This window comes from Scyliorhinus canicula, chromosome 6 (genome assembly GCF_902713615.1).
Source record: "Scyliorhinus canicula chromosome 6, sScyCan1.1, whole genome shotgun sequence".
In the NCBI taxonomy this organism is placed as follows: Eukaryota; Metazoa; Chordata; class Chondrichthyes; order Carcharhiniformes; family Scyliorhinidae; genus Scyliorhinus; species Scyliorhinus canicula.
The window spans coordinates 85,372,260-85,385,984 of NC_052151.1; the positions used below are offsets into that span (position 1 = coordinate 85,372,260).

Sequence of the window (13,725 nt, forward strand, 5' to 3'; positions counted from 1 at the left end):
TTAGGTAGGAGGAATAACAGAGAAATATGTAAATTGTGAGAGATTACAGAGCTCTGATGCGCAGAGGGATCTGGGTATCCTTGTGCATGAATGACAAAAGATTAGTAGATGGGTACATCAAGTAATTAGCAAAGCTAACCAAATGTTGTAATTTATTGCAAGGCAATTGAATACAAGAGTAGAGAGGTTATTTTTCAATTATGCAGGTACATTTTTGAGACCACATCTGAAATACTATGTGCAATATTAGCCTCCTTATTTAAGGAAAAATGTAAATGCATTGGAAACAGTTCAGAGAAGGTTTACTAGATTAACACCTGGAATGGGTGGGTTGTAGGTGTTATTTTATGAGGAAAGGCCAACAGGCTGGGCTTGTAGCTGACTGTGGCAGGATAACCAAACATGGATTCCGATCTGCAGGGAAGGTGAGGAAAATGTCAGCAGAATGAAGGGAGGACCGTATCATGCCACTTAACTATAACATTCAAAAGAGCAGCACAGTGGCGCAGTAGGTAGCACTGCAGCCTCATGGCGCTGAGGTCGCAGGTTTGATCCTGGTTCTGGGACACTGTGCGTGTGGAGTTTGCACATTCTCCCCGTGTTTGCGTGGGTTTCGCCCCCACAGCCCAAGATATGCAGGGTGGGTGGATTGGCCAGGCTAAATTGTCCCTTAATTGGAAAAAAGAATTGGGTACTCTAAATTTATAAAAAGAAATTATAACATTCATTATTTTGAACTATTGATACTTGAAACTGCAGTTTTAAAAAAAATATTTCTATTCAACACAACAGGGATGGAAGAAGGAGCGTGTGATGGCAGAGTATCTGGATGGAAAGATTATATTGATTCTGCCAGATGACCCTAAATATGCACTTAGAAAGGTAATAAGAAAATTGAAATGACATGATATTGATGGACTTTATCCTAAAGCCTGTAGTATATTGGTGATTGATTAATTGAAAAGCTTAGGCATACTTTTCAACAGAATTGCTTAATGCCACTAGGGACAGAATTAAACGGCAATCTGTTCCTTTTTATTTCAAAGTAATATGTTTCAAATTTGCAGATAATTAAATTTTATAAGCTCTGACTTCCTGCTTTAATGAATAATTTAATTCAGATTTTTGGATAGTTCAATAATCTGGCTGACATTTCAGTGACCACTTGTTCTAGAACCCATACTTCAGCCAGGGTTAAAGGAGAAAAGACTGCACGCGATAATATTGAGGTTTGCAGCATGAAAACAGGCCCTTCGGCCCAACCTGTCCATGCCGCCCAGTTTTTACCACTAAGCTAATCCCAATTGCCTGCATTTGGCCCATATCCCTCTATACACAGCTTTCCCATATAACTGTCTGAATGCTTTCTAAAAGGACAGCTCGTTCCAGACACTCGCCACCCTCTGTGAAAAATTTCCCCTCTGGACCCTTTTGTATCTCTTCCCTCTCACCTTAAACCTATGCCCTCTAGTTTTAGACTCCCCTACCTTTGGAAAAAGATGTTGACCATCTACCTTACCTATGCCATTCATTATTTTATAGACCTCTATAAGTTCACCCCCAAGCCTCCTATGCTCCAGGGAAAAAAGTCCCAGTCTCTCCAGCCTCTTGCTAGAACTCAAACTATCAAGTCCTGGTAGCAACCTAGTAAATATTTTCTGCACTCTTTCTAGTTTAAGAATATCCTTTCTATAATAGGGTGACCAGAACTGTACACAGTATTCCAAGTGTTGCCTTATTAATGTCTTGTACAACTTCAGCAAGACGTCCCAAATTCTCCAGGTGTGGTGTCACCAAGGCTCTCTACGGCTGCAGTAAGACATCCTTGCTCCTATACAAAATCATCTTGCAATGAAGGCCAACAGACCATTTACCTTCTGCTGTTTGCTGCACCTGCATGCTTGCTTTCAGCGATTGGTGTACAAGGGCACCCAGGTCCCAAAATAATTAGCTGGATATATGGTTTCCTTAAAAAATAAATAAATTATCTCTGTCACATTTGGCACTAGAGGGGACAGGAGAAAAATATGTTTTGAGGGGGTAGTTTTGTATTCAAGGGAACTGTGGTAGTATGACTAGGGAGATCATATGACCTTAGAACCAAGCTGCCATTGGTACAGCAGTCCCGCTGCCCATTGGCCCAGGCAAGTCATGTGCCCCTCTACCAATTGGCTGTGGCTAGTCATGTGACTCCCTGCTGATTGGCCGAGAGGATGGTAGCTCCGCCTACAAGGCGGGGTATAAAAGCTTGTACCATGTGGCAGTCAGCCTTTCCTTGTACAACCACTGCCGGGCTTACATCTAGCTTATTAAAGCCTAATATTTGGATCCTCTCTACGACTCGTGTCAGATTGATGGTACATCAGGAACAAAAGTTACTGATCTGCAGAATGATCATGGAACTGTTGGTGATTTCCCTGTTGGGACAGGGAAGCATAATATTATCAAACCAAATATGTTGATTGATCACTGGGCTGACTGGATAAGATCACATTTGCTTCCTTCGAATTTAAGAGAACAAAGATGGAGATGTGAACATTGTTTTTTTTAATTAGGTAGAAGAAGTACGAGAGTTGGTCGATAATGAGCTGGGGTTTCAGCAAGCCACATTAAGCTGCCCAGGACAAAGCAAAACTTACATGTTTGTCTCTAATGAGAAGAGGATTGTTGGCTGTCTTATCGCAGAACACATTAGACAGGTAAAGCTTGTATTCACATCTGTACGTAGAATTTACAGTGTAGAAGGAGGCCATTTGGTCCATCGAGTTTGCACCGGCTCTTGGAAAGAGTACCCTATTTCAGCCCGCGCCTCCATCCTATCCCAATAACCCCACCTAACCTTTTTTGGACACTAAGGGCAATTTAGCATGGCCAATCCACTAACCTGCACATCTTTGGACTTTGGGAGGAAACCGGAGCACCCGGAGGAAACCCACGCAGACACAGAGAGAATATGCAGACTCGGCAGACAGTGACCCGAGCTGGTAATCGAACCTGGGACCTTGGAGCTGTGTAGCAACTGTGCTACCGTGCTGCCCAATATGTACAACTGAGATGGTGTACATGTACATCAAAATGACTGTTGGTGGGACTAGGCCATGGAATAAAATCTATTATTTGCATTTTTATCAAGTGTGTTCAAGTTAAACTAAGATCTAGAAAAGGTTACATTAAAGAAAAATTGCTTGTCCTATCTAAACAACTTGCTTAAAGCTTCAGGAAACCCACACTGATCATAGATTTTATCATAGAATTTACAGTGCAGAAGGAGGCCATTCGGCCCATCGAGTCTGCACCGGCTCTTGGAAAGAGCGCCCTACCCAAGGTCAACACCTCCACCCGATCCCCATAACCCAGTAACCCCACCCAACACTAAGGGCAATTTTGGACACTAAGGGCAATTTATCATGGCCAATCCACCTAACCTGCACATCTTTGTGACTGTGGGAGGAAACCGGAGCACCCGGAGGAGACCCACGCACACATAGGGAGGATATGCAGACTCCGCACAGACAGTGACCCAAGCCGGAATCGAACCTGGGACCCTGGAGCTGTGAAGCGATTGTGCTATCCACAATGCTACCGTGCTGATGTAATAATGTAACTTAATTAATCGCCCACACTTTTTCTGCTAAAATGTGTAATAAATGCTGTTCTTGCCAGCAACACCCACTACCCACGTACAAATATATAAAAAATAAGAAATTTGAGCTTTTGCTTTTACTTCTGCTGTGCCCCTGTGCTCCCAAACCTCATAGCCACAGCGCAATCACTTCCACGGTTCACTCACCCCTCGTATAAGTGCAGTTAGAGCCCAGGTATCCTCAAAGTCTTCCCAGACTCCAAATTGTACACTCAACTTTCATTCCCACTCCTCATGCCTGGTCACAGACCATGCCTTTTTTAACCACCCACTTCCAGTTTATCTCGACCCCTAGCAACATCATACTTCCTGCAGTTTGCTTCCTTTCAACTGTATAACCCAGATCACCCATTTCTAACAGAACCTTCTCTCCCAACAACTTATATTCGGGCATTGTGCTGACCCAACTTTTTTTTATTCGCTCAGGGGATGTGGCTAGGCCAGTGTTATTGCCCACCCCTAATTACTCTGGACAAGGTGGTGGTGAGCTGTCTTCTTGAGTTCCAGGATTTTAACTGACGGAACAGCAGTATAATTCCAAGTTAGGATGGTGTGGCTTGGAGAGGAACTTCCAGGTGGGGATATCTCCATGGGTCTGCTGACCTGATCCTTCTAGATGGTAGCTGTTGTAGATTTAAAAGCTGCAAACTGAGGAGCTTTGGTGAGTTGCTGTAGTGCAACTTATAGATGGTGCCCACTTCTGCCACTGTGGAAGGAGTGGATACTTTTGAACGGGGTGCCACTCGAATAGGCTACTCTTGTGTCAAGTTTCTTGAGTGTTGTTGGAGCTGCACTCAACACAGCAAGTGGAGAGTATTCCATCACACTCCTGACTTGTGCGATGTAGATAATGGACAGGCTTTGAGGAATCATAGAGTGAGTTACTTGCTGATTATTCCAAGCTTCTGACTTCCTTTAGCCACAGTATTTATATGGCTAGTCCAGTTCACCACCTGATCGATTGTAGCCCCCACGATACTGATAGTGAGGATTCAGCGATGGCAATGCCATTAACTATCAAGGGGTGATGGTCAGAAGAACAAAGAAAAGTATAGCACAGGACGTTTGGCCCTCCAAGCTTGCGCCGACCATGCTGCTCGTCCAAACTAAAATCTTCTACACTTCCGGGGTCCTTATCCCTCTATTCCCATCCTATTCATGTATTTGTCAAGATGCCCCTTAAATGTCACTACCGTCCCTGCTTCCACCACCTCCTCCGGCAGTGAGTTCCAGACACCCACTACCATCTGTGTTTAAAAAAACAAAAAACAAAATTACCTCGTACATCTCCTCGAAGCCTTGCACCCTCGCACCTTAAACCTATGCCCCCTAGTAATTGACCCCTCTACCCTGGGACAAAGTCTCTGACTATCTACTCTGTCTATGCCCCTCATAATTTTGTAGACCTCTATCAGGTCGCCCCTCAACCTCTTGTCGTTCCAGTGAGAACAAACCAAGTTTATTCAACCTCTCCTCATAGCTAATACCCTCCATACCAGGCAACATCCTGGTAAATCTCTTCTGCACCCTCTCTAAGGCCTCCACATCCTTCTGGTAGTGTGGCGACCAGAATTGAAAACTATACTCCAAGTGTGGCCTAACTAAGGTTCTATACAGCTGCAACATGACTTGCCAATTTTTATACTCCATGCCCTGGCCAATGAAGGCAAGCATGCTGTATGCCTTCTTGACTACCTTCTCCACCCGTGTTGCCCCTTTCAGTGACCTATGGACCTGTACACCAAGATCTCTCTGACTGTCAAAATTCTTGAGGGTTCTGCCATTCACTGTATATTCTCTACCTGTATTAGACCTTGCAAAATGCAATTACTCACATTTGTCCGGATTAAACTCCATCTCGCCGCCCAAGTCTCCAAACGATCTAAATCCTGCTGTATCCTCTGACAGTCCTCACCGCTATCCGCAATTCCACCAACCTTTGTGTCGTCTGCAAGCTTACTAATCAGACCAGTTACATTTTCCTCCAAATCATTTATATATACTACGAACAGCAACGGTCCCAGCACTGATCCCTGCGGAACACCACTAGTCCCAGCCTCATCAGAAAAGCACCCTTCCATTGCTATTCTCTGCCTTCTATGACCTAGCCAGTTCTGTATCCATCTTACCAGCTTATCTCTGATCCCGTGTGCCTTCACCTTTTGTACCAGTCTGCCATGAAGGACCTTGTCAAAGGCCTTACTGAAGTCCATATGGACAACATCCACTGCCCTACGTGCATCAATCATCTTTGTGACCTCCTCTAAAATCTCTATCAAGGTAGTGAGACACAACCTCCCCTTTACAAAACCGTGCTGCCTCACGCTAATACGACAACTTGCTTCCAAATGGGAGTAGATTCTGTCTCGAAGAACTCTCTCCAGTAATTTCACTACCACTGACGTAAGGCTCACCAGCCTGTAATTTCATGGATTATCCTTGCTCCCCTTCTTAAACAAAGGAACAACATTGGCTATTCTCCAGTCCTCAGGGACATCACCTGAAGACAGTGAGGATCCAAAGAGGATCCCCAGCAATTTCCTGCCTCCTTCAGTATTCTGGGGTAGATCCCATCAGGACCTGGGGACTTATCCACCTTAATATTTTTCAAGACATCTAACACCTCGTCTTTTTGGATCTCAATGTGACCCTGGCTATCTACACACCCTTCTCCAGACTCATCCACCAATTCCTTCTCAATGGTGAATACTGATGCAAAGTACTCGTTTAGTACCTCGCCCATTTCCTCTGGCTCCACGCATGGATTCCCTCGCCTGTCCTTCAGTGGGCCAACCCTTTCCCTGGCTACCCTCTTGCATTTTATGTACATGTAAAAAGCCTTGGGATTTTCCTTAACCCTATTTGCCAATGTCTTTTCGTGACCCCTTTTAGCCCTCCTGACTCCTTGCTTAAGTTCCTTCCTACTTTCCTTATATTCAACACAGGCTTCGTCTGTTCCCAGCCTTCTAACCCTGACGTGCCTCCTTTTTTCTTTGACGAGGCCTACAATATCTCGTTATCCAAGGTTCCTGAAATTTGCCATATTTATTCTTCTTCCTCACAGGAACATGCCGGTCCTGAATTCCTCTCAGCTGACATTTGAAAGCCTCAACATGTCAGATGTTGCTTTACCCTCAAACATCCACCCCCAATCTATGTTCTTCAGTTCCCGCCTAATATCGTTATAATTAGCCTTTCCCCAATTTAGCACATTCACCCTAGGATCACTCTTATCCTTGTCCACGAGCACTTTAGAACTTACTGAATTGTGTTCACTGTTCCCGAAATGCTCCCCTACTGTAACTGCTACCACCTGGCCGGGCTCATTCCCCAATACCAGGTCCAGTACAGCCCCTTCCCTAGTTGGACTATCTACATTTTGTTTTAAGAAGCCCTCCTGGATGCTCCTTACAAACTCTGCCCCGTCCTAGCCCCGAGCACCAAGTGAGTCCCAGTCAATATTGGGGAAGTTGAAGTCTCCCATGAAATGAGATGAAAATCGCTTATTGTTACAAGTAGGCTTCAATTAAGTTACTGTGAAAAGCCCCCTAGTCGCCACGTTCCGGCTCCTGTTCAGGGAGGCTGGTACGGGAATTGAACTGTGCTGCTGGCCTGCCTTGGTCTGCTTTCAAAGCCAGTGATTTAGCCCTGTGCTAAACCAGCCTCTGTGTTCACAACAACCCTGTTGCTTTCAGTATGTCGCGAATGGTGCTGAACATTGTGCAATCAGCAATCATCAGCGAAAGTCCCCACTTCATAGAATCATAGAATTTACAGTGCAGAAGGAGGCCATTTGGCCCATCGAATCCGCACCGGTCCTTGGAAAGAGCTCCCCACCCAAGCCTATCTGGGACCCTGGAGCTGTGAAGCAACTGTGCTAACCACTGTACTTCCATGCTGCCCACTGTGGACCTTATGATGGAAGGAAGACAGTTGATGAAACAGCTGAAGATGGAGTTCAGCCCTTTTGTCTATGTTTGAGCCAAGGTTGTAATGAAGCCAGGAGCTGAGTGATTGGGGCGGACCCTAGCTGAATGCCAGTGAGTAGGTTATTTCTAAGCAAATGCTGTTTGATCGCAATGCAGCTTTACTTTACTGATGTTCAAGAGTAGACTGATGGGGTGGTAATTGTGTCCGGGTTAGATTTGACCTGCTTTTGTGGACAGGACATTCTTGAGCAATTTTCCAATTTGCCTCGTAGATGCCAGTGTTGTAGCTGCAGCTTGGCAAGGTGCAAGGCAAGTCCTGGAGCAGAGGTTTTCAGTTCTATTGCTGTAACATTGTCAGAACCCATAGGGATGGAACACTGGCACAGTGGTTAGCACTGCTGCCTCACAGCACTCGGGACCCAGGTTCAATTAAGGTTTAGCACAGTGGGCCGAACAGCTGGCTTGTAATGCAGAACAAGGCCAGCAGGGAGGGTTCAATTCCCGTACCAGCCTCCCCGAACAGGTGCCGGAATGTGGCAACTAGGGGCTTTTCACGGTAACTTCATTGAAGCCTACTTATGACAAGTTATCATTATTATTATTATTATTCCAGCCTTGGGTCGCTGTCTGAGTGAAGTTTGTATGTTTTCCTCTGGGTGTTCTGGTTTCCTCCCACGGTCCAAAGATTTACGGGGTAGGTGGATTGGCCATATTACATTGCCCCTTGGTGTCATGGGATGTTTGGTTAGGTTATGGGGTTGCAGGGATAGGGAGGGTGGACATGGGTGGAGTGGTCATTTGTAGGGTCAGTGCAGACCCAATGGGCTGAATGAACTCCTTCTGCACTGTAGCAATTCTATGATTTATTTGCAGTACCTAGTGCCTTCAGCTGGTTCTTGAGATCCCGCGGAGTGAATCAAATTGGTTGAAGCCTGTGATTCTGACGATGCCAAGATGGATCATGCACTCGGCACTTTCGGCTGAAGATTGATTTGATTTGATTTATTGTCACATGTACCGAAGTACAGTGAAAAGTGTTTTTCTGCGGCCGAGGAACGTACACAGTACATACATAGTAGACACGAGAATAATCAACAGGGAACATTGATAAATGGTACATCGCCAAAACAGTGATTGGTTACAATATGGTTACAGTGTGGAACAGGGGGCCGAACAAAGCAAATACATGAGCAAGAGCAGCATAGGGCGTCGTGAATAGTGTTCGTACAGGGAACAGAACAGTCTCCGAGGGGGAGTCGTTGAGGTGTCTTGTAGCTTTGGGGAAGAAGCTGTTCCTATGTCTGGATGTGCGAGTCTTCAGATTTCTGTACCATCTGCCTGATGGAAAGGTCTGGAAGAAGGCAATGCCTGGGTGGAAGGGGTCTCTGATAATGCTGTCTGCCTTCCTGAGGCAGTGCGAGGTGTATACAGAATCAATATGGGGGTGTCAAGTTTGTGTGATGCGTTGGGCTGAGTTCACCACAGTCTTCAGATTGTTACAAATGCTTCTCTGCCTTGTCTTTTGAAACAATCCAATTGAGTATCTGTTATCTCTCATCTTACAGAGTCCTGTGGAACTATTAGCTGGTAGGATATTGATTACAGGAACAGGAGCTTTGTAGGACACATGCAGGAGGGTGAAGATTAAGTTCAGTGGGTGGAAGAGCAGTTGGAGTGTTTTCCGCTGGGGAGGGCAGCTGACCATGTGTGATCTCATAATCTTTATTATTATCACAAGAAGACTTACATTAACACTGCAATGAAGTTGCTGAAAGCCCCTCGCCGCCACAGTCCGGCGCCTGTCCGGGTACACAGGGAGAATTCAGAATGTCCAGTTCACCTAACAGCACATCTTTCTGGACTTGTGGGAGGAACCGGAGCACCCGGAGGAAACCCACGCAGACACGGGGAAAACATGCAGACTCGGAGAGAACATGCAGACTCCACGCAGACTGTGACCCAAGCGGGAATCGAACCCGGGACGCTGGCACTGTGAAGCAACAGTGCTAACCACTGTGCTGCCGTGCCACCCATGGTATGCTGGTTAGCTAATTACCTCTGCACTACTGAAGAACTTTGCGAATCCATGGCACATAGTCATCCCTCCACACTTACTAGTCAAAGGACCAGGAGCTATGTACTCGATGGATCAACAAATCATCACAGCATATTCTCCTCCAGGCCGTCCAGGAAACCTCTGAGATATTGTTTTCCCATGATGGCAGAAGGTGGCCCTTCGGTATCAAAGGTTGCGGTGGACGTTAGTGCCCTTGGGGCCCACAGGAGAATTGCCCTGCCATGCAGGAAGAGGATGAATGATCTGTGGTTCACCAGGGTAACTGGCACCATCTGTTCACTGCAAACCGATAAGGGCATCAGGCAGTCCAAGTGTGAGTGCACAGGGATGTCAGATAGGAGTTTGGTTGTAAGCATTCAGCTGCAGATGAGACATTCACTGAATGGGTGCCAGCCACTTCATGTTTCATAGAATTTACAGTGCAGAAGGAGGCCATTCAGCCCATCGAGTCTGCACCGGCTCTTGGAAAGAGCACCCTACCCAGGGTCAACACCTCCACCCGACCCCCATAACCCAGTAACCCCACCCAACACTAAGGGCAATTTTGGACACTAAGGGCAATTTATCATGGCCAATCCACCTAACCTGCACATCTTTCTGACTGGGAGGAAACCGGAGTACCCGGAGGAAACCCACGCACACACGGGGAGGATGTGCAGACTCCGCACAGACAGTGACCCAAGCCGGAATCGAACCTGGGACCCTGGAGCTGTGAAGCAATTGTGCTATCCACAAGGCTACCGTGCTGTCCTTGTTCTCAATCTTTTTTTAATTTAGAGTATCCAGTTATTTTTTTTTTCCAATTAAGGGACAATTTAGAGTGGCCAATCCACCCAGACTACACATCTTTGGGTTGTGGGGGTGAAACCCACGCAGACACAGGGAGAATGTGCAAACACCACACAGACAGTGACCCAGGGCTGGGATTTGAACCTGGGTCCTCAGTATCGTAGGCTGCAGTGCTAACCACTGTGCCACGTGCACCCTATGTTCGCAATCTTATATCAGCTGCAGACTGTCCTGTTTGTTGGTCACTTACTGGGGAGACAACAGCAGCAACCCGTAGTGCAAGTGAAAAGCCCCTATGGAAATGTGGAACTTGTTTAAGGAACCAATACTATGTGTCCTTGATATATATGTCCCTGTCAGGCAGGGAATAGATGGTCGAGTGAGGGAACCATGGTTGACGAGAACGGTTGAATGTCTTGTTAAGAGGAAGGAGACTACTTTTGTAAGGCAGAAGAAACGAGGTTTAGACAGGGTGTTGGAGGGATACAAGATAGCCAGGAGGGAACTGAAGAAAGGGATTAGGAGAGCTAAGCGAGGGCATGAAAAATCTTTGGCGGGTAGGATCAAGGAAAACCCTAAGGCCTTTTACACATGTGAGAAATACGAGAATGATTAGAGCGAGGGTAGGTCCGATCAAGGACAGTAGCGGGAGATTGTGTATTGAGTCTGAAGAGATAGGAGAGGTCTTGAACGAGTACTTTTCTTCAGTATTTACAAATGAGAGGGGCCATATTGTTGGAGAGAACAGTGTGAAACAGACTGGTTAGCTCGAGGAGATACTTGTTAGGAAGGAAGATGTGTAGGGCATTTTGAAAAACTTGAGGTTGACAAGTCCCCCGGGCCTGACGGCATATATCCAAGGATTCTATGGGAAGCAAGGGATGAAATTGCAGAGCCGTTGGCAATCATATTTTTCGTCCTCACTGTCAACAGGGGTGGTACCAGGGGATTGGAGAGTGGTGAATGTCGTGCCCCTGTTCAAAAAAGGGAATAGGGATAACCCTGGGAATTACTGGCCAGTTAGTCTTACTTCGGTGGTAGGCAAAGTAATGGAAAGGGTACTGAGGATAGGATTTCTGAGCATCTAGAAAGACACTGCTTGATTAGGGATAGTCAGCTTGGATTTGTGAGGGGTAGGTCTTGCCTCAAAAGTCTTATTGAATTCTTTGAGGAGGTGACCAAGCAAGTGGATGAAGGTAAAGCAGTGGATATAGTGTACATGGATTTTAGTAAAGCATTTGATAAGGTTCCCCATAGTAGGCTTATGCAGAAAGTAAGGAGGCATGGGATAGTGAGAAAGTTGGCCAGTTGGATAACGAACTGGCTAACCGATAGAAGTCCGAGAGTGGTGGTGGATGGCAAATATTCAGCCTGGAGCCCAGTTACCAGTGGCGTACCGCAGGGATCGGTTCTGGGTCCTCTGCTGTTTGGGATTTTTATCAATGACTTGGATGAGGGAGTTGAAGGGTGGGTCAGTAAATTTGCAGATGATACGAAGATTGGTGGAGTTGTGGATAGTGAGGAGGGCTGTTGTCGGATGCAAAGGACATAGATAGGATGCAGAGCTAGGCTGAGAAGTAGCAGATGGAGTTTAACCCTGAAAAGTGTGAGGGTGAGGTTGTCCATTTTGGAAGGAAAAATATGAATGCGGAATACAAGGTTAACGGTAGGGTTCTTAGCAACGTGGAGGAGCAGAGAGATCTTGGGGTCTATGTTCATAGATCTTTAAAAGTTGCCACTCAAGTGGATAGAGCTGTGAAGAAGGCCTATGGTGTGCTAGCGTTCATTAGCAGAGGGATTGAATTTAAGAGCCGTGATATGATGCAGCTGTACAAAACCTTGGTACGGCCACATTTGGAGTACTGTGTGCAGTTCTGGTCGCCTCATTTTAGGAAGGATGTGGAAGCTTTGAAAAAGGTGCAAAGGCGATTTACCAGGATGTTGCCTGGAATGGAGAGTAGGTCTTACGAGAAAAGGTTGAGGGTGCTAGGCCTTTTCTCATTAGAACGGCGAAGGATGAGGGGAGACTTGATAGAGGTTTATAAGATGATCGGGGAATAGATAGAGTAGACAGTCAGAGACTTTTCCCCCGGGTGGAACAAACCATTACAAGGGGACATAAATTTAAGGTGAATGGTGGAAGATATAGGGGGAATGTCAGAGGTAGGTTCTTTACCCAGAGAGTCGTGGGGGAATGGAATGCACTGCCTGTGGAAGTAGTTGAGTCGGAAACATTAGGGACCTTTAAGCAGCTATTGGATAGGTACATGGATTACGGTAGAATGATGTGGTGTAGATTAATTTGTTCTTAATCTAGGACAAAAGTTCGGCACAACATCGTGGGCCGAAGGGCCTGTTCTATGCTGTATTTTCTATGTTCTATGTCCAAGTGAGGAACTCTGAGGGGACTCCAAAGTAATCTCAAAAACTTTTCGGTATGAGTAAGATGTCAAGCGATGTGTACGAGTGGCAATTTGGGGATGGGGTGCAAGAATACAATCTTCCCTGATCAATCTGCGTGGAGGGGCGATCTCGGGGGACCAAGTGATTTTCTCATGCTGCTGGTCCCTGTGGGACCGATCTATCTGGTTCTCCCTGAAAGTGTGCTCTCTGGTCTGCTCCTCTTTGGGAGCAGGTGTGAGAGATACTTGAGTGCATCTCTACTGAGGTTAGATTTGATATTGCTTCAATTTGCCCTGCAACACAGACTTTGTGAAGGAATGGGTAAATGTCTTTGGCAGCTTGTTCTGCCTGGTATGTATTGGTATCAGATTGTCACAGGTGTGACTGTTGCGTTGTAACCCTGCAATGGGTTCTGCATGTAGCTTTGTGACTTCCTGGCCTTCGTCCGCTCCATCCCCTTCACTGTCCTCATCGTCGGAGGAGGCATCTTGGTCCTTCATGTCTCCTTCAGTCAGCCAAGACATCACCGCTTGTGCAGGGCACAGTATATGATCCAGGACACAACTGATGAGTATTGGAGAACCCTGTCTGCATTGTCCAGATACGTGAATCTCGTCTTTAGAAGGCCTATCTCTGCTCAATAATGGACCTTGTGGAGATATGTGCGCCATTGTACCTCTTGTCAGCAGCACCCTGTGGATGGTGAGCTGGTGTCATCAGCCAGGTTTTCCAGTGTATCCCATGTCCCCTGCTGCCATGGTCTTTCAAAAACCTGTGTCACCTAGGAGTGGGTCAGAACGTATACGCTGTGAAATTCCTTGGAAATGAACACAAACATGTAGGATTTGCCTTCTGTGACCATGAGTGCAAATTCAAAGAGTGGA

At 46.2% G+C, this 13,725-nt stretch overlaps 1 protein-coding gene across 2 annotated transcripts in view; it reads left to right on the forward strand.

Moving 5' to 3' along the window:
* esco2 (establishment of sister chromatid cohesion N-acetyltransferase 2) overlaps positions 1-13,725 on the forward strand; it is a 78,687-nt gene that overhangs the window by 40,460 nt on the left and 24,502 nt on the right. For both annotated transcript variants that reach the window (XM_038799606.1, XM_038799605.1), the window contains exons 7-8: positions 793-882; positions 2,556-2,699. In XM_038799606.1, the coding sequence (XP_038655534.1) occupies positions 793-882; positions 2,556-2,699 (234 nt within the window). The remainder of the gene's footprint in view (positions 1-792; positions 883-2,555; positions 2,700-13,725) is intronic.